Source organism: Phocoena phocoena, chromosome 4 (assembly GCF_963924675.1).
Source record: "Phocoena phocoena chromosome 4, mPhoPho1.1, whole genome shotgun sequence".
Taxonomy (NCBI): Eukaryota; Metazoa; Chordata; class Mammalia; order Artiodactyla; family Phocoenidae; genus Phocoena; species Phocoena phocoena.
Window position 1 is genome coordinate 63,613,763 of NC_089222.1, and position 21,916 is coordinate 63,635,678.

A 21,916-nucleotide genomic window follows, 5' to 3' on the forward strand; every position below is an offset into this window, starting at 1 on the left:
CTTTCTTAACCAGAAATTGGCATGCTTTTTCTGTAAAGGACCAGAGAGTAAATATTTTAGGCTTTATGGGTCACATATAGTCTCTGTCACATATTCTTCTTTGTTTTATAACCCTTTGAGCATGTAACAAGCCCTGATTTACAGCATTTGCCAGTTTCCATGGTGTAAATATTCCCACCATGGCTGACTTCAGTCTACTAGCATGATGTCACCCAGCACATGGAATTGGGGAGAGATGCACCATACCACACACTTATGTAATATTTCCACCATACAGATATGGCTACAGTAACTAACCTTGAGAGCATACACAGTAAAATGTAGTAAAATAATTAGGAAGTGGTAAGTGTGGGTATTGATTACCTTCACTTTTAATTTAATTTATTTAATTGTATGTTTATATAATTTGATTTTTAACAATGCCTGTATTTAACCCCCGGCTTACAAAATTCCTGAAAAGTTAAGTCAGTTTCAGCTCAGTAAGTTGGTTCAGACTGGCTCTAGCAGTGGCATTTGATTATGTTATTCCAAACTGAGGCTTCTAGCAGGTGGGTTCACGCTATCATTGCTCTATATAGCAGTATATTATAATACTCAAAATGGATTAAATTAGAGTTCTGAAGTGTAGAGGTAGGATAGGTTTTATTTCTTTTCTGCCTTTTAAAAAAATTTGACTTGAAAGTAATCAATTTCCTGTGTTAGAAAAATGCTTTGTTAAATGGTTTCCTGGAGTTCTGAGAAAGAGTGTTACTCTGGATCTTGAACTTAAATGTAGGAGAGAGCTTTCTCATATTGCTCTAATGACTATGTAGTGATTCTATTATATTTGAGATTTATTTTAAAATATTGATATCTCAACATCCTGATCACCTTTTTTTATTCAGCTACTTAGTGTGGTAAAGATTAATTACATGAACCCCAGTATTTTTCTTTGTTTTTTATTGTGGTCAAATATATATATACAATAAGATTTGTCATTTTAAGCATTTTAAGTGTACAGTTCTCATTAAATATAATCTCACTGTTGTGCAACCATCACCACCATCTGTCTCCAGAACTTTATAGTCCCAAACTGAAACTCTGTACCCATTAAACAGTAAGTCCTTGTTACCCCTCCCCAGCACCCTGGCAACTATTAAACCTTCTGTCTCTGTGAATTTGACTACTTTAGGTGCCTTGTATAAGTGGAATTATACATTATGTGTCCTTTTGTGACTTATTTCACTTAGCATGATGTTTTTAAGGTTTATCGATATGTGGCATGTGTCAGAATTTCATTCCTTTTTAAGGATGAATAATATTCCATTATATGTATATACCATATTTTGTTCATCCATTTATCCATTGATTGACATTAGGGTTGTTTCCACCTTTTAGCTCTTGTGAATAATGCTATACTCTGAGAAACCCCAAGTTTAGTTAGAAAAATTAACACATGAACATGGATACTACCTGTGGGCAACAGATTTTAAAGAGCCATAAGTCATAAAGGCACCAGACAAAAATTCACTTATTGAAAGAATACATATGAAAGTTTTTAGCTTAGTGGAGGGTCAATTAGATATTCTAATATCTAATAAGGCTTTGTTTGCAAACACTTTGGCATTCCTTCCATGTTTGAAAATAGAGCTGTTTACCTTTTTGTAAGACTTAAATACAATATGATCAACATTATAATGGCAGTCTAATCCCTTGTATACATGAAAGCCAAACTGAAACATCAGCACATAATAAGACAAAAGCAAAAAAGGTATGGTTTCTGTGGCTGAATGGACCCTTAAAGAGCTAATAAATAAGAGTAGATTCCAAAGTGTTTTTACTCATTTATTTTAAATGTTCAGGTCCTTTTAGAATTGCTGCAGGCTGGAGGCATAGTTCAATTTGAAGAGAGTCGGCTCATCCGTATGGCAGAAAAGGCAGAATTGTAAGTTGCTTTGAAGCCATGTATTAGTTCCCATAGAACTATTAAATTACATTTCTCTAACTTGAAGCCCAGTTTATTTATGCATTGCCATTTTTTTAAGAAAAGTTATGCATGTAACAACAAAAAAAACCTGGGTGCAAAAGTTTTTGCCTTTCAAGTCTAGAAATTAGTTAGATTTGCAGAAATTAATAGCAAGTAAATTTGAAGTGCTTGTACATTTTAGTGTGAAAATGAAATAGCAGCCTTATGATTTATTATTGTAGTTTTTTTACTTAAAATTTCCATGGTATTTCATAGATTTTTGACAGTTATGTATATTATAAACAATGCAGAATTTAACATAGCAAATAAGATGCAATATGTTAGCACTACTATTTAGTTTGTTGAATATTTCATTTGACATATTTAATTCTGAATAGGGAAATTTCATATAATTGACTATATTGATATGTAATATATTAACTATTTTTTATGTGACGCATTGTTGCTTTAACATTTATTTTGTACCCAGCTTTGAAATTTCTTATAAACGTAGTATTCAGCAGCATCTTAAACATATATTTAGAGGAATGGCAGGTACTATAACTTCATTTAACAATAGAAATCACATCTACTATATTCATTTTCCTTAATACTAACCTCTATGCCTGAGCAAATGTCTTGAAACAGTAAGCTAATAACCACCTGACTGTTTGGTACACTGAAGTTTTTCCTTTTATGTTCTAGCTATCAAATTTGTGAATTTATGTATGAACGAGAACACCAGTATGACAAAATTATTGATTGCTACTTACGTGACCCACTAAGAGAGGTGAGTTAAGAGACAGCTTTACCCTTTTTTCTTATTCAGTCCCCCTCCTCCCCTTATCAAGAAGAAATAACTATTCAGTAGGTGTAACTATTCAGTAGAAATATTTGGACATATGTTTGCTGACTTAAAGTTTTGTTCATTGTTCAATAGGGTTTAATTGAGTGCCTGCTATTAGCCAAGTATATATTGATAATTAAAACAGATATATAGTTCCTGTAATTTTATAACTTATAGTTTAGTGATGGAGATGGACCCTAAGAAAACCAAATATTTAGTTACAAATTGTGATAAGCACTAGAGAAACTGGGTGCAACATGAGAGGATAATGGGGAAATTGACTTATACAGAGCAGCCAGGGAAGGAATCTCAGATAAAATGACTTATAAACTGAGTTTTGGAATTTGAGAAGAAGCCAGTCAAGCCAAGAGCCAATAGAAAAATGTTGCAGGATCAGGAACAGTATATGCAAAGATCTTGAGGTGGGAAAATTTTTTGACATGTTCAAGGAACTGAATAGAGATCGTATAAATGAAGCTTAGATCATTGTAAGTTGAGCATAATGGACAAGGGCAAAAGTGATTTGAGATGAAATTGGGAATACTGACAGAGACCACCAAAGCAAAAGAATGATATTCACTGTTAGGTTAATGAAATTGAGACTAACATTAATTGGAACAGATTTGCAACTTCTAAGAATCTACCCTAAACTTTAAACAATTACTCTTTCTCTTTTAAGTCAGTCGCCCATCAGTTAACTATCTCCAAATGGTTTTCCATCTCCAAATAACAGATATTTACCAAGACTGGTACAGTTAGTAGATAGTGACTAAATATTGCTTGAGTGAATGAATGAATGAATTATATTGTCTTGTGCTTTTCAGGAAGAAGTCTTTAACTACATTCACAATATCTTATCCATTCCTGGACACAGTGCAGAGGAGAAGCAGTCTGTATGGCAGAAGGCAATGGATCATATTGAGGTACTGATTCAACAGAATTTTTAAAACTTTCCCATTTGTATGGATAGCTCCCAAATTAAGTTTTTCTAACTAAGCAGTTGGAGGTATTATATTATTAAATTGATTTGCTTGAGGATTAACATCTTTTTCAGATAATTCTGCCTCACATTTGTATTCCTAAAACCCATGTCATGTACAATTTATTACATCATGACTTCTGAAAATAACTCATGTTCAACCAGCTAGTTGACAAACTGGAATTTTAGTGGGTTTTTACAGTGTTCTTAGAAATTCTGAAAGTACTACTGATCTTTTTCTCTACTACATGACGGAGCCATTTCCCCTAGTCACCTGATGGAATTTTGGAAACATTACTGCAATGAGTTGTTCTCTCTGATGTATTTCCCTTCTTTATGTAAGAGGATGATGATTCTGATTTTGTTTATGCATGCTGTTTTACAAGAATGCAAGAGTTGACTTTGAAACTAAAAGTTCTTTTTTAAAAACTTGCTTATAGATGCCTAAATGGAGAGACGAATATGTGTGTAATGAACATGTGATCAGAATGCATTCTAAAAAGAGGTCCAAAAATCACTCCTCACTTTAGTTTCTTTAGGTTCATAAATACAGTATTCCTCAGAAACCAACAGAGCTAGAGATTTGTTTTAATGTGTTCTGTATTATGGGTCACTAATTATTGAAAAAAAGTAGTAATGAAGGATGTTGAGGTAATTCGAGTTTTGGAAATAACATTTATATCTACAGAGTTTCTCTCCTCCTCCTTGTAGCAAGGATCAGGTAACTTCTGGTGATGGGTTTAGAGATGTAGTGAAAGATATGATTATGCAACGTGTTTAAAAATTTTTTTACATATGAAAAATAATAAGAGCTCTGAAACTTTGAGAAAACATTGCATGTAGTGTGAATACTTTTAGTTCCTGATAATTGTAACGTTTAGAAAGATCAGAAATGTGAACAGCATCTTATGTAAAACATCTGGTGTGAAAGGTGGTGCAGTCAGTGGGCTGAAGTAATTTCCACACTTTCATCTATAGGATTGAGAACATATATATGTTATTAATTTAGTCTTATCGTATTCCTGCTAACAATAAGATCAATATATCTTGGTGAAAGAACCCAAGAAAACCTTCTTCTACTTTGAATTATATCTTTTTTTCCTCTAATCATCTTGTATTCTTTTTCCTTTCATCATCCCCTTTAAGTCTCCATAGTTACATTATGCCTCATTGTTCATTTCACTTCATCTGCATTATGCAGTGGTTTGAGCACATGGACTCCAGACATCCAGAAATGAAGCTGTGTCTCTCCACATAATGTGAAACATGATGAATTAATCAATGAACAAACAAATTATTCAGCAGAAAACTCATACTGGAGAAGCAAGAAGTATTGTTTCTGCACAGCAATTATTTCTGCTATTTTTCCCACATCTGTGCATTTTTTCACCTTGAACTTTTTAATACTTCCTAAGGCCACGTTAGAAATCTATAGACACTTTTGAAGGACTTGTGTGGCTTTGGTAATGTAAACAAAATCAACATTAAATACGTAGGGGGAAAGTCCTCATAATAAAGTTTTCAGTCTACATAGTGTATAGATTAGTGGTTCCTAACACTTTGGTTATAGATCTCTTTTGAGAATCTAGTGAAAGATTTGGACCTGTGCCTTATAGTGTTGTGCATGTGCTCAGACGCATACTTTCGTTTGCTATTTCAGGGATCCACAGACTCCCTAAAAGACATTCTTAGACTGGGTCTGTAGATTTCAAGTAAAGAATCTCTGGTAAAGATGGTTTTTCCAATATGGACAACACACGTTTCATGAGATTTTAAAAAATATTTTTGAGTTTGAAATATAAAAAAGAAACAAAAAAGTGCGTAAAAGTACAGTTTAATAAAAAAATTAAAAAGCCAACATCCCAGAAATAGAGTTATTTCCAGTATCCCAGACTGTTCCCATGTATCCTTTTCTTATCACAATTCACTGCCTTACTAATATATTCATTATCCTCGTTCTTCTGATAATTTATTGCACTTTTATATATTGTTATTGTACCTGCCTGCACCCCTAAAAATATGTATTTTTGTTTTGCCTGTTTCTGAACTTTATATAAATGGAGTTATACTCTGTATTTTCTTTTTCTTAGTATTTTCAGAAATTTATACATTTTATTGTTTGTAGCTAGTTCATTTTTATTTTACTGTATAGTGTTAAATTTTACAAGTATATCACAGTCTATCCATTATACTGTTAATGGACATTTCAGTTGTTTCTAGTTTTTGACTATTAAAAGTAGTCCATCCAGGATCATGCTTACATATGCGTCTTGAACACAGCTACCACATGCATTTCTCTAGAACAGTGGTTCTCAGTTTGATCCCTGGTAGAGCATTACAGCATCAGCTGACAACTCGATAGAAATGCAGTTTAAGTCTTCACCTCAGACCTACTGAATCAGAAACTCTGGGGGCAGGGCCCAGCAGTACATTTTAACAAGCCCTCCTGGTGATTTTGATGCATGTTAACATTTGATAATCTCCGTTCTAGGGTCTGTAGTTGCCAATGAACTGGGATAAATATATTAAACGTAAGCAGATGCCAGCATTATGTGAGATTTTCCATTGACTCTGTATTCTTGCTAGAGTTTAAAATTTTGTCTGTCTAGTGGATGAATAATGATATTTCATTATGTTTTAAATTTACATATCCTTAATTACTAATGCAATTGATAGATTCATATTTATTGGCTGTTTAAATTTCCTTTCTGTGATGTCCCTGTTCAAGTCTTTTGCCCATTTTTCTGTTAGAATGTATCTTGTACACATTGATGTAGGAGTTCTTTATGTATCCTGGATGTTAGTCTTTTTTTCAGTGATACATGTTGCAAATATCTTCTACTCTGTGGCTTTTTTTCTATGTTTCTTTTTAAGAAAAGTTTTCTTTTTTTTAAAGTAGTCAGAATAATCAATTTTTTCCTTCGGTACTGAAGAAGTCCTATATTATTGTCTAAAAGCTTTCTTGTTTTTTGTTTCACCTATAAATCTTAGATCCACCTGAATCCACTTTTGTATATGATTTAAGGTGGGGATCCAATTAATTTTTTTTTTTTTTTTTTGCGGTACGCAGGCCTCTCACTGTTGTGGCCTCTCCCGTTGCGGAGCACAGGCTCCGGACGCACAGGCTTAGCGGCCATGGCTCACAGGCCCAGCCGCCCCACGGCACGCGGGATCTTCCCTGACCGGGGCACGAACCCGCGCCCCCTGCATCGGCAGGCGGACTCTCAACCATTGCGCCACCAGGGAAGACCCCCAATTAATTTTTTAAAATATGGATGCCCAGTTCTCCAGCAACAGTTTTTTTTCCTTTTTTCCTCCTTTTTAAAAATTGAAGTATAGTTGATTTACAATGTTTTAGGTGTACAGCAAAGTGATTCAGTTATACATATATATTTTTTTTCTTTTTCAGATTCTTTTTTTTTTTTTTTTTTTTTTTTTTAACATCTTTATTGGGGTATAATTGCTTTACAATGGTGTGTTAGTTTCTGCTTTATAACAAAGTGAATCAGCTATACATATACATATGTTCCCATATGTCTTCCCTCTTGCGTCTCCCTCCCTCCCACTCTCCCCATCCCACACTTCCAGGCTGTCACAAAGCACCGAGCTAATATCCCTGTGCCTTGCGGCTGCTTCCCCCCAGCTATCTACCTTACTACGTTTGTTAGTGTGTATATGTCCATGACTCTCTCTCGCCCTGTCAAAACTCACCCTTCCCCCTCCCCATATCCTCAAGTCCGTTCTCCAGTAGGTCTGCGTCTTTATTCCTATCTTACCCCTAGGTTCTTCATGACATTTTTTTCCCTTAAATTCCATATATATGTGTTAGCATACGGTATTTGTCTTTTTCTTTCTGACTTACTTCACTCTGTATGACAGACTCTAGGTCTATCCATCTCATTACAAATAGCTCAATTTCATTTCTTTTTAAGGCTGAGTAATATTCCATTGTGTATATGTGCCACATCTTCTTTATCCATTCATCCGATGATGGGCGCTTAGGTTGTTTCCATGTCCTGGCTATTGTAAATAGAGCTGCAATGAACATTTTGGTACATGACTCTTTTTGAATTTTGGTTTTCTCAGGGTATATGCCCAGTAGTGGGATTGCTGGGTCATATGGTAATTCTATTTGTAGTTTTTTAAGGAACCTCCATACTGTTCTCCACAGTGGCTGAACCAATTCACATTCCCACCAGCAGTGCAAGAGTGTCCCCTTTTCTCCACACCCTCTCCAGCATTTATTGTTTATAGATTTTTTGATGATGGCCATTCTGACTGGTGTGAGATGATATCTCATTGTAGTTTTGATTTGCATTTCTCTAATGATTAATGATGTTGAGCATTCTTTCATGTGTTTGTTGGCATTCTGTATATCTTCTTTGGAGAAATGTCTATTTAGGTCTTCTGCCCATTTTTGGATGGGGTTGTTTGTTTTTTTGTTATTGAGCTGCATGAGCTGCTTGTAAATTTTGGAGATTAATCCTTTGTCAGTTGCTTCATTTGCAAATGTTTTCTCCCATTCTGAGGGTTGTCTTTTGGTCTTGGTTATGGTTTCCTTTGCTGTGCAAAAGCTTAGAAGTTTCATTAGGTCCCATTTGTTTATTTTTGTTTTTATTTCCATTACTCTAGGAGGTGGGTCAGAAAGGATCTTGCTGTGATTTATGTCATAGAGTGTTCTTCCTATGTTTTCTTCTAAGAGTTTGATAGTTTCTGGCCTTACATTTAGGTCTTTAATCCATTTTGAGCTTATTTTTGTGTATGGTGTTAGGGAGTGATCTAATCTCATACTTTTACATGTACCTGTCCAGTTTTCCCAGCACCATTTATTGAAGAGGCTGTCCTTTCTCCAATGTACATTCCTGCCTCCTTTATCAAAGATAAGGTGTCCATATGTGCGTGGGTTTATCTCTGGGCTTTCTATCCTGTTCCACTGATCTATCTTTCTGTTTTTGTGCCAGTACCATACTGTCTTGATTACTGTTGCTTTGTAATATAGTCTGAAGTCAGGGAGCCTTATTCCTCCAGCTCCTTTTTTCGTTCTAAAGATTGCTTTGGCTATTTGGGGTCTTTTGTGTTTCCATACAAATTGCGAAATTTTTTGTTCTAGTTCTGTGAAAAATGCCAGTGGTAGTTTGATAGGGATTGCATTGAATCTGTAGATTGCTTTGGGTAGTAGAGTCATTTTCACAATGTTGATTCTTCCCATCCAAGAACATGGTATATCTCTCCATCTATTTGTATCATCTTTAATTTCTTTCATCAGTGTCTTATAATTTTCTGCATACAGGTCTTTCGTATCCTTAGGTAGGTTTATTCCTAGATATTTTATTCTTTTTGTTGCAATGGTAAATGGGAGTGTTTTCTTGATTTCACTTTCAGATTTTTCATCATTAGTATATAGGAATGCCAGAGATTTCTGTGCATTAATTTTGTATCCTGCTACTTTACCAAATTCATTGATTAGCTCTAGTAGTTTTCTGGTAGCATCTTTAGGATTCTCTATGTATAGTATCATGTCATCTGCAAACAGTGACAGCTTTACTTCTTCTTTTCCGATTTGGATTCCTTTTATTTCCTTTTCTTCTCTGATTGCTGTGGCTAAAACTTCCAAAACTATGTTGAATAAGAGTGGTGAGAGTGGGCAACCTTGTCTTGTTCCTGATCTTAGTGGAAATGCTTTCAGTTTTTCACCATTGAGGATGATGTTTGCTGTGGGCTTGTCATATATGGCTTTTATTATGTTTAGGAAAGTTCCCTCTATGCCTACTTTCTGGAGGGTTTTTATCATAAATGGGTGTTGAATTTTGTCGAAAGCTTTCTCTGCATCTATTGAGATGATCATATGGTTTTTCTCCTTCAATTTGTTAATATAGTTTATCACATTGATAGATTTGCGTATATTGAAGAATCCTTGCATTCCTGGAATAAACCCCACTTGATCATGGTGTATGATCCTTTTAATGTGCTGTTGGATTCTGTTTGCTAGTATTTTGTTGAGGATTTTTGCATCTATGTTCATCAGTGATATTGGCCTGTAGTTTTCTTTCTTTGTGACATCCTTGTCTGGTTTTGGTATCAAGGTGATGGTGGCTTCGTAGAAGGAATTTGGGAGTGTTCCTCCCTCTGCTATATTTTGGAAGAGTTTGAGAAGGATAGGTGTTAGCTCTTCTCTAAACGTTTGATAGAATTCACCTGTGAAGCCATCTGGTCCTGGGCTTTTGTTTGTTGGAAGGTTTTTAATCACAGTTTCAATTTCAGTGCTTGTGATTGGTCTGTTCATATTTTCTATTTCTTCCTGATTCAGTCTTGGCAGGTTGTGCATTTCTAAGAATTTGTCCATTTCTTCCAGATTGTCCATTTTATTGGCATAGAGTTGCTTGTAGTAATCTCTCATGATTTTTTTTATTTCTGCAGTGTCAGTTGTTACTTCTCCTTTTTCATTTCTAATTCTATTGATTTGAGTCTTCTCCCTTTTTTTCTTGATGAGTCTGGCTAGTGGTTTATCTATTTTGTTTATCTTCTCAAAGAACCAGCTTTTAGTTTTATTGATCTTTGCTATTGTTTCCTTCATTTCTTTTTCATTTATTTCTGATCTGATTTTTATGATTTCTTTCCTTCTGCTAGCTTTGGGGTTTTTTTGTTCTTCTTTCTCTAATTGCTTGAGGTGCAAGGTTAGGTTGTTTATTCGAGATGTTTCCTGCTTCTTAAGGTGGGCTTGTATTGCTATAAACTTCCCCCTTAGAACTGCTTTTGCTGCATCCCATAGGTTTTGGGTCGTTGTGTCTCCATTGTCATTTGTTTCTAGGTATTTTTTTATTTCCTCTTTGATTTCTTCAGTGATCACTTCATTATTAAGTAGTGTATTGTTTAGCCTCCATGTGTTTGTATTTTTTACAGATCTTTTCCTGTAATTGATATCTAGTCTCATGGCGTTGTGGTCGGAAAAGATACTTGATACAATTTCAGTTTTCTTAAATTTACCAAGGCTTGATTTGTGACCCAAGATATGATCTATCCTGGAGAATGTTCCATGAGCACTTGAGAAAAATGTGTATTCTGTTGTTTTTGGATGGAGTGTCCTATAAATATCAATTAAGTCCATCTTGTTTAATGTATCATTTAAAGCTTGTGTTTCCTTATTTATTTTCATTTTGGATGATCTGTCCATTGGTGAAAGTGGGGTGTTAAAGTCCCCTACTATGAATGTGTTACTGTTGATCTCCCCTTTTATGGTTGTTAGTATTTGCCTTATGTATTGAGGTGCTCCTATGTTGGGTGCATAAATATTTACAATTGTTATATCTTCTTCTTGGATCGATCCCTTGATCATTATGTAGTGTCCTTCTTTGTCCCTTTTAATAGTCCTTATTTTAAAGTCTATTTTGTCTGATATGAGAATTGCTACTCCAGCTTTCTTTTGGTTTCCATTTGCATGGAATATCTTTTTCCATCCCCTTACTTTCAGTCTGTATGTGTCTCTAGTTCTGAAGTGGGTCTCTTGTAGACAGCATATATAAGGGTCTTGTTTTTGTATCCATTCAGCCAATCTGTGTCTTTTGGTGGGAGCATTTAGTCCATTTACATTTAAGGTAATTATTGATATGTATGTTCCTATTTCCATTTTATATATTGTTTTGGGTTCGCTACTATAGGTCATTTCCTTCTCTTGTGTTTCGTGTCTAGAGAAGTTCCTTTAGCATTTGTTGTAAGGCTGGTTTGGTGGTGCTGAACTCTCTCAGCTTTGGCTTGTCTGTAAAGGTTTTAATTTCTCCATCAAATGTGAATGAGATCCTTGCTGGGTAGAGTAGTCTTGGTTTCAGGCTATTCTCCTTCATCACTTTCAGTATGTCCTGCCACTCCCTTCTGGCTTGTAGGGTTTCTGCTGAGAGATCAGCTGTTAACCTTATGGGGATTCCCTTGTGTGTTATTTGTTGTTTTTCCCTTGCTGCTTTTAATATGCTTTCTTTGTATTTAATTTTTGACAGTTTGATTAATATGTGTCTTGGCGTGTTTCTCCTTGTATTTATCCTGTATGGGACCCTCTGTGCTTCCTGGACTTGATTAACTATTTCCTTTCCCATATTAGGGAAGTTTTCAACTATAATCTCTTCAAATATTTTCTCAGTCCCTTTCTTTCTTTCTTCTTCTTCTGGAACCCCTATAATTCGAATGTTGGTGCGTTTCATGTTGTCCCAGAGGTCTCTGAGACTGTCCTCAGTTCTTTTCATTCTTTTTTCTTTATTCTGCTCTGCAGTAGTTATTTCCACTACTTTATCTTCCAGGTCACTTATCCGTTCTTCTGCCTCAGTTATTCTGCTATTGATCCTATCTAGAGTGATTTTAATTTCATTTATTGCATTGTTCATCGTTGCTTGTTTCATCTTTAGTTCTTGTAGGTCCTTGTTAACTGTTTCTTGCATTTTGTCCATTCTACTTCCAAGATTTCGGATCATCCTTACTATCATTATTCTGAATTCTTTTTCAGGTAGATTGCCTATTTCCTCTTCATTTGTTAGGTCTGGTGGGTTTTTATCTTGCTCCTTCATCTGCTGTGTGTTCTTCTGTCTTCTCATTTTGCTTATCTTACTGTGTTTGGGGTCTCCTTTTTGCAGGCTGCAGGTTCGTATTTCCCGTTGTTTTTGATGTCTGTCTCCAGTGGCTAAGGTTGTTTCAGTGGGTTGTGTAGGCTTCCTGGTGGAGGGGACTAGTGCCTGTGTTGTGCTGGATGAGGCTGGATCTTGTCTCTCTAGTGGGCAGGTTCACGTCTGGTGGTGTGTTTTGGGGTGTCTGTGGCCTTATTATGATTTTAGGCAGCCTCTCTGCTAATGGGTGGGGTTGTGTTCCTGTTTTGCTAGTTGTTTGGCATAGGTTGTCCGGCACTGTGGCTTGCTGGTCGTTGAGTGAAGCTGGGTGCTGGTGTTAAGATGGAGGTCTCTGGGAGATTTCCGCTGTTTAATATTATGTGGAGCTGGGAGGTCTCTTGTTGACCAGTGACCTGAAGTTGGCTCTCCTACCTCAGAGGCAGAGCCCTGACTCCTGGCTGGAGCACCAAGAGCCTTTCATCCACACGGCTCAGAATAAAAGGGAGAAAAAGTAGAGAGAATTAGTAGAAGTATGAGGAAAGAAAGAAGGAAAGGAGGAAAGGAAGGAAGGAAGAAAGAAGCAAAGAAGGAAAGAAAGGAGGGAGGGAGGGAGGGAGGAAGGAAGGAAGGAGTGAAAGAAGGAAAAAAAGACAGAAAGAAAGATGATACAGTAAAAATAAAATAAAGTATAATATAGTTATTGAATTAAAAAATATTTAGAAAAAAAAAAAAGGGACGGATAGAACCTTAGGACAAATGTTGGAAGCAAAGCTATACAGAGAAAATCTTACACAGAAGCATACACATACACCTTCACAAAAAGAGGTAAAGGGGGAAAAATCATAAATCCTGCTCCCTGAGACCACCTCCTCAATTTGGGGTGATTCGTTGTCTAAAGGAGGGAGGGAAGGAAGGAAAGAAAGAAAGAATGAAGGTAAAGTATAATAAAGTTATTACAATTAAACTTAATTATTAAGAAAAAGAATTTTTTAAAAAAAAGTCATGGACGGATAGAGCCCTAGGACAAATGGTGGAAGCTAGAGTATACAGACTAGATGTCACACAGGAGCATACACGTACACCTTCACAAAAAGAGGAAAAGGGAAAAAAATCATAGATTTCGCTCCTAAATTCCACCTCTTCAATTTGGGATCATTCCTTGTCTATTCAGGTATTCCACAGATGCAGGGTATATCAAGTTGATTGTGGAGCTTTAATCCGCTGCTTCTGTGGCTGCTGGGAGAGATTTCCCTTTCTCTTCTTTGTTCTCACAGCTCACAGGAGCTCAGCTTTGGATTTGGCCCTGCCTCTGCGTGTAGGTCGCTGGAGGGCGTCTGTTTTTTCGCTCAGACAGGACGGGGTTAAAGGAGCCGCTGATTCGGGGCCTCCGGCTCACTCAGGCCGGGGGTTGGGGGATGGGGGAAGGAGGGGCACTGCGTGCGGGGCCGGCCTGCGGCGGCAGAGGCAGCGTGACGTTGCGGCAGAGGCCGGCGTGACGTTGCACCAGCCTGAGGCCCGCCGTGCGCTGTCCCGGGGAAGTTGTCCCTGGATCCCGGGAACCTGGCAGTGGCGGGCTGCACAGACTCCGCGGAAGAGGGGTGTGGAGAGTGACCTGTGCTCGCACACAGGCCCCTTGGTGGCGGCAGCAGCAGCCTTAGCGTCTCCCGCCCGTCTCTGGGGTCCGCGGTTTTAGCCGCGGCTCGCGCCCGTCTCTGGGGTTTGCGCTTTCAGCCGCGGCTCGCGCCCGTCTCGGGGGCTCGCGCCCTCAGCCGCGGCTCGCGCCCGTCTCTGGGGTTCGCGCTTTTAGCCGCGGCTCGCGCCCGTCTCTGGAGTTCCTTTAAGCAGCGCTCTTAAACCCCTCTCCTCGCGCACCAGGAGACAAAGAGGGAAGAAAAAGTCTCTTGCCTCTTCGGCCGGTGCAGGCTTTTCCCCGAACTCCCTCCCGGCTAGTCGTGGTGCACTAACCCCTTCAGGCTATGTTCAAGCCGCCAACCCCAGTCCTCTCCCTGAGCTCCGTCCAAAACCAAAACCCGAGCCTCAGCTCGCAGCCCCGCCCGCCCCGGTGGGTGAGCAGCAAGCCTCTCGGGTTGGTGAGTGCTGGTCGGCACCGATCGTCTGTGCAGGAATCTCCCCGCCTTGCCCTCCGCCCCCGTCGCTGTGCACTACTCCGCGGTCCCGAAACTCCCCCCTCTGCCTCCCGCAGTCTCCGCCCGCGGAGGGGCTTCCTAGTGTGTGGAAACTTTTCCTCCTTCACAGCTCCCTCCCACTGGTGCAGGTGCCGTCCTTATTCTTTTGTCTCTGTTTTTTCTTTTGCCCTACCCAGTTACGTGGGGAGTTTCTTGCCTTTTGGGAGGTCTGAGGTCTTCTGCCAGCCTTCAGTAGGAGTTCTGTAGGAGTTGTTCCACGTGTGGATGTATTTCTGGTGTATCCGTGGGGAGGAAGGCGATCTCCGCGTCTTACTCTTCCGCCATCTTCAAGGTCCCCCCTCTTTTTCAGATTCTTTTCCATTATAGGTTATTACAAGATATTTTAATATATTTGAATATATAAACTATATTTGAATATAGCTCCCTATGCTATTTATGTTATTTATTTATCTTATATATAGTAGTATATATCTGTTTATCCAAAATCCCTAATTTATCCCTCCCCCCTTACATAAGTTTGTTCTCTATGTATGTATGTTTGTTTCCTATATATGTATGTGAGTCTATTTCTGTTTTGTAAATAAATTCCTTTGTATTTTTTTTCAGATACCACATACAAGTGATATATGATATTTGTCTTTCTCTGTCTGACTTACTTCACTTAGTATTATAATCTCTAGGTCCATCCATGTTGCTGCAAATGGCATTATTTCATTCTTTTTTATGGCTGAGTAATATTCCACTGTATATATATACCACATCTTCTTTATCCATTCATCTGTCTGTGGACGTTTAGGTTGCTTCCATGTCTTGACTATTGTAAATAGTGCTGCTATGAACATTGGGGTGTGTGTATCTTTTTGAATTAGAGTTTTCATTTTTTCTGGGTATATGCTTAGGTGTGGGATTGCTGGATCATATGGTAGTTCTATTTTTAGTTTTTTGAGGAACCTCCGTACTGTTTTCCATAATGGCTGCACCAATTTACATTCCCACCAACAGTGTAGGAGGTTCCTTTTCTTCCACACCCTCTCCAGCATTTACTATTTGTAGACTTTTTGGTGATGGCCATTCTGATCTGTGAGGTGATACCTCACTGTGGTTTTGATTTGCATTTTTCTAATAATTAGCCATGTTGAACATCTTTTCATATGCCTACTGGCCATCTGTATGTCTTCTGTGGAGAAATGTCTATTTAGGTCTCCTGCCCATTTTTCAATTGTGTTTTTTTTTTTTTTTTTTTTTTATTGAGCTGTATGAGCTGTTTGGAAATCAATCCCTTTTTGGTCACATCATTTGCAGATATTTTCTCTCATTCTGTAAGTTGTCTTTTCATTTTGTTTATGGTTTCCTTTGCTGTTCAAAAGTCTGTAAGTTTGATTAGGTCTCATTTGTTTATTTTTGCTTTTGTTTCCATTACTCTAGGAGATAGCTCCAAAAAAATATTGCTATGATTTATGTCAGAGTGTTCTGCCTATGTTTTCCTATAGGAGTTTTATAGTATCTGGTCTTACATTTAGGTCTTTAATCCATTTTGAGTTTATTTTGTACATGGTGTTAGAGAATGGTCTATGTTCATTCGTTTACATGTAGCTGTCCAGTTTTCCCAGCACCAGTTATTGAAGAGACTGTCTTTTCTCCATTGTATATTCTTCCCTCCTTGGTTGTAGTTTAATTGACCATAAGTGCGTGGGTTTATTTCTGGGCTTTCTGTCCTGTTCCATTGATTTATGTGCTAGCAACAATTATTTTAAAAGCTCAGCAGTGCTACCTTATCATAAGTATACCAAGGATCTCTGTGTTTTGTCTCTTTTTCTGGGCTCTCTTCTGTTTGATTGGTCTTTGTCTCTACATGTACCACACTACTTGAAATATTGTAGTTTTATAAGTCTTCATGTTTTTTCAGAGAGTATTGGCTGTTTACTTCCAAATTCATTTTAGAATCAGCTTGTCAAGTTCCACCAAAAGCAATTTCTAACCTTATGATTCTGACAAGGATTACATTGAATCTTTCAATCATTTTTAATTTAATTGACATCTTTACATTGTGAGTCTTCTACCTTATGACCATTTGGTGTAACCGTTTATTGAATAACTTTCTATAAAGTTTTATAATTTCTTCTGTAGAGACTTTTCATCCACCGTTAGATTTACTGTCACAACTTCATATATTTTAGCATAACAGTGCTATTGTTAATGATATTTTTATTTTTGTTTATTTATTTAAATTAATTTAATTTATTTATTTATGGCTGCATTGGGTCTTCGTTGCTGCACGCAGGCTTTCTCTAGTTGCAGCGAGCGGGGGCTACTCTCTCATTGCGGTGCGTGGGCTTCTCGTTGTGGTGGCTTCTCTTGTTGCAGAGCATGGTCTCTAGGTGTGCAGGCTTCAATAGTTGTAGCACGTGGGCTCAGTAGTTGTGGCTCGCAGGCTCTAGAGTGCAGGCTCAGTAGTTGAGGCACACAGGCTTAGCTGCTCCGCGGCATGTGGGATCTTCTCAGACCAGGGCTCAAACCCATGTCCCCTGCATTGGCAGGCAGACTCCCAACCACAATGCCGCCTGGGAAGCCTATTAATGATATTTTAAAAATTTTATTTCTAACATGTACAGTGTTTACTGTAAAGATTTTTATGGAAGTCTTCTATTTCTACTATGCTGACAGTTTTCTCATGAATGAATTTTATCATCTTTTCTCCCTTATTCTATTTTTGTCATAAATTTTATTGATATTAAATCAGCCTTGAATTCTATGGGTAAATGCAACTTGAATCTGATATATTATCTTTTTTGTATATTGTTGGATTTTTTTTTATTTATTAGTGTTCACAATTAAGACTGGTCTATAATTTTCCTTTCCTTTCTTATGTTGTTCTACTGAGTTTAGGTATCAAAATTTTGCTAGCCTTATACAGTGAGCTGAAGTAGCTTCCTTTTTTCTATTCTCTGTAAGAGATTAATTGGTATTGGAATTACTTCTTCCTTAAATGATTGCTGGGCACTTACCAGTGAAGCTATTTGGGCCTGTAGTGTTTCATATGGGAAGATTTTTGACCATTCAGTTTCTTTAGTGGTTAAAAATCAATGCATGTTTTCTATTTCTTTTTTTTTAAAATTTATTTCTTTTATTTATTTATTTTTGGCTGCATTGGGTCCTTGTTGCTGCACACAGGCTTTCTCTAGTTGCGGTGAGCAGGGGCTGCTCTTTGTTGCGGTGCGCGGGCTTCTCATTGCAGTGGCTTCTCTTGTTGCCTAACACAGGCTCTAGGCACGCGGGCTTCAGTAGTTGTGGCATGCAGGCTCTAGAGCACAGGCTCTGTAGTTGTGGTGCACAGGCTTAGTTGCTCTGCGGCATGTGGGATCTTCCCAGACCAGGGCTCGAACCCATGTCCCCTGCATTGGCAGGTGGATTTTTAAGCACTGTACCACCAGGGAAGCCCTTGTTTTCTATTTCTTACGTCAGTTTATTATATTATATTTTTCTAGGAATTTATCCATTTTGACTAAATATTTAAATCTTCAACATAAATTAATTCATAATAGTTTCTTATCTTTTTAATGCCTGAAGATCAGTAGTAATATCCCCCTTTTCATATGTGATATTGATTAGTTGTGCCTTCTCTGTTTTGAGATGTATCATATAAAAGTAGTTTAAACTACAGTAACTTGTGTCATCTAAGTATTATTAATCTGCACATACTAACACAAAATTATTAGATACATATCACAAATGTTGCCATCACAATAACTTGTCTTATTTTTATTTGACAATATAATATGTTGATCTACAGACGGTCTTGGCATTTTAGCCATGGAACATGCAATTGAAAAGGTAGAATAGGATCACAGAAACCAAGAAGAGAGTTTCAAGAAGAAAAGGAAAGCCTGTAGTGTCTAGGAAAGTTCAGGAGAGGGCAGGTTGGAAGTCTTAGATTTGACAGAAATAGGTCTTATTAACAGTGGTCAACCTCTTAGTCTCATTTAAGACTTATGACCTGAAGTTGATTTCTTAAGACACCTCTGGTTTCAAAATCTACCAGGCATCAGAGGTAAAGTTTTAGAATTCTTAGCTAGAGAAATTACAACTATGTTCTTCTTTTTTCCATTTCTTTAAGTTATTACTTTAAGCTCAAGGGTAAATTCACTGGCAGAGAATTTGGGAAGCTTTTGTTCCTTCCATTCATCCTGTAGATATCATGGCCTAAATCCAGAATTTTAGTGCTTTCATTTTCTAAGAATTCTGAATTACGTTTCATATCAAAATCTGATTTTTTACATGATGCTTTTCTAATTTTACTCATTTGCAATATGTCTTTAAATTGTGGCCGTATATTGAGGTTTCCTGAAATGCAGTGTAGAAGCTCATGAAAATATTGATGTAGGTGATCATACTTCACATCTGTGGAAATTCTATTTAACTTTAACAATGAAGATTATTTTATATTTTTCTTTCGTTACAGGAGCTTGTGTCCCTGAAGCCCTGTAAATCTGCAGAGCTGGTTGCTACTCACTTTTCTGAACAGATTGAAACAGTCATTAAAAAACTTCAGGTAAACTTCACAATATATACTGGGAAGAAGCATCTAGTGGAGAGACAATGATTGAATATCCACCTAAGAACTTTTGACTATAGTAATTTCTTCAGTTGATAGTTGCCTTTTAATAGCAGTTTCTACACATTGTGTGTGTGTGTGTATTTGGAAGCAATTGTGTGATAATCTCTGAGTCTAGAAATGAGGGAGTTCATCTTTGTGCATAACAAATATTAACATCACAGAAATATTTTTGGAAATACAACCTGTAGTTACCTAGAAATCATAATCCACAGAGGGTCCTCTCCCCCTGCCACCCACCCACCTCTCCATATCTTTTGCTATAGTGACTGCAACCATATTCTCTTCAGGGTTCATGTTATTTATTCAGACTTTTGTCATCCTCCTACTGGGTTAATGCTGACTATTTTTTAAAATTTATTTTATTGTTTATTTATTTATTTATTTATTTTTGGCTGCGTTGGGTCTTTGTCGCTGCGTGCGGGCTTTCTCTAGTTGCGGCGAGCAGGGGCTACTCTTCGTTGTGGTGCGCTGGCTTCTCATTGCGGTGGCTTCTCTTGTTGCAGAGCACGGGCTCTAGGTGTGTGGGCTTCAGTAGCTGTGGCACGTGGGCTCAGTAGTTGTGCCACATGGGCTTAGTTGCTCTGGGGCATGTGGGATCTTCCCAGACTAGGGCTCGAACCCGTGTCCCCTGCGTTGGCAGGTGGATTCTTAACCACTGCGCCACCAGGGAAGTCCCAATGCTGACTATTTAGAATTTTTCTCGGAAAATCTTAGCTAGAATACAGGTATATTAATGCTGAATATTGAGATGCTCAGTTTGAAGTACTATTTAATGGACCTAATATTTCACTTGTCACTACTGTGGCAGTGCTAGTAGTGAGTTTTGCTTATTACCGTTATGGCCACAAGTGATAGAGATAGGGAATAGGACAATGACAGGAACATGTAGCACAACCCAGAGTCCTCAAGTAGCAGTAATAGTAGTAGGGGTTAGGTATGCAAGAAGGAAACCAAAGCAGTGAGTGGGAGGCAGCTGACATGAGACAGAGATGTGGAATTCATTCATTTACACACTACCGTGGTGCCACTCTGTACCCCACAGTATAGTAGGCTCTGGGGGACACAAATAAGAATACAGTCTTTTTCTTACTTTTTCCTGTGGAACAGAGAAGCACTTATATAACCACAGCACAGTGTTATAAGCTCTACACCAGACATATGTAAAAAAGTGCTGTAGGAATAAGAGGAGAGAGTGACAGACTGTGTGAGAGAAGCAGACAAGAGTTCCCACATATGCCTGAACTGGGTCTTGAATAATTGGTATCAGTCTTCTAGGCAGAGAATTGGGAAGGGCATTCTAGATAAAGGGTTCTGGGTATGTAAAGACTTGATGAAGTCTTGAAGCAACATGCATATTCAGAGGATGATGTGGTAAAGACAATGGTGGAAGAAGCATCAGATTAAGCTTTCAAAGGTATATTGGAGGGAAGGAGTTAAAAGTATAGAGACTGGGAAATAGACTTTTGGGGCTGATATTGAACAATCTTATATGTAATGCTAAGAAATTATGCTATATCTTCTGTGTGCTGGAGAATTACTGAAGTTTTTTAAGCAAAGGAATTATACCATTAGATTCATTTTATAGAAAACTAATTCTGTAGTATGGAGAATGGACTGGCAAAGAGAGCAGATGGAGGAGAGAACAGTTAGACCAGTTGGAAGGCAAAAGGTCTCGGCAAAAAACAGTGAGGACAGGATGAAAGCAGTGGCAGTGGAGAAGACAGGTCGAAGATACGTTTGTGAAATAAAATGTATAGGGCTTGGAAATTAGTTGAATGTGATGGGTGGAGTTAAAAATGACTCCCAGATGTAGGGTTGGTTGTCCAGCATGATGAAGTCCATTAAATCAAGATAAGGACTCATCCGCTAATTCAATAAATATTTATGTACCTGCTGTGGGCCAAAACCATGATAAAGTGCTAAGGATACAAAAACATATACAGTTGACCCTTGAACAATGCGGGGGTTAGGGGTGCCAACCCCAGTGCAGTCAAAAATCCTTGTATAACTTTTGACTTAACCAAAAGCTTAACTACTAATAGCCTACTGTTGGCTGGAAGCCTTACCAATAGCAGGAACAGTCAATTAACACATGCTTTGTATGTTATATGTATTATATACTGTATTCTTAGAATACGGGAATTAGAGAAAAGAAAATATTATTAAAATCATAAGGAAGAGAAAATACATTTACAGTACTGAACTAAACTTATCAATACTGTACATTTATGTCATCTTTTTATAAGATGAATCATCTGTCTGTCAGTACCCATATCAATATTGTCTTAAACAAAGTACTGTTATACATATTACTAACACTAGACATCAAAAATGAAAAGATGTGAAAAAGAAATTTGTATTTATTTACAGGTATAACAATTCATACATTGATAATGAAAAAGCAAATGTTTGCTCTATGGTAGTCTAGTGTAATTGATATGATTGCTTCACAGTAGCCTAACGTATACACCAATGAGTGAATTGTTATAAAATTTTTATAGCATACAGTATTACAGTCATATTCATGATACAGTATTGGAAACATTGTTACTTTTTAAAAAAAACACATGTGATGGTGGGTTGACATGCAGTTTCTCCAATTACTACAGAGGGGGAGAGAGAGAGGCATATTTTACATTTATTATCACTCATGCCTATGTAAGGATAGACTAGTATCTACGTATATTTTATGCATTCATGACATACCTAACTTTTTCTTAATTTTTTCACTATTGCTGGGCTATGTGGTTAGCCTGCAGGTTTTTTCAAATTGTTGCAAATCTTCCAAATTTTTTCCA

At 37.5% G+C, this 21,916-nt stretch overlaps 1 protein-coding gene across 3 annotated transcripts in view; it reads left to right on the top strand.

Annotated features, from left to right (window-relative positions):
* VPS8 (VPS8 subunit of CORVET complex) overlaps positions 1-21,916 on the top strand; it is a 300,917-nt gene that overhangs the window by 146,501 nt on the left and 132,500 nt on the right. For all 3 annotated transcript variants that reach the window (XM_065876043.1, XM_065876044.1, XM_065876045.1), the window contains 4 exons: positions 1,842-1,924; positions 2,651-2,735; positions 3,617-3,715; positions 18,963-19,052. In XM_065876043.1, coding sequence (XP_065732115.1) covers positions 1,842-1,924; positions 2,651-2,735; positions 3,617-3,715; positions 18,963-19,052 — 357 coding nt within the window. The remainder of the gene's footprint in view (positions 1-1,841; positions 1,925-2,650; positions 2,736-3,616; positions 3,716-18,962; positions 19,053-21,916) is intronic.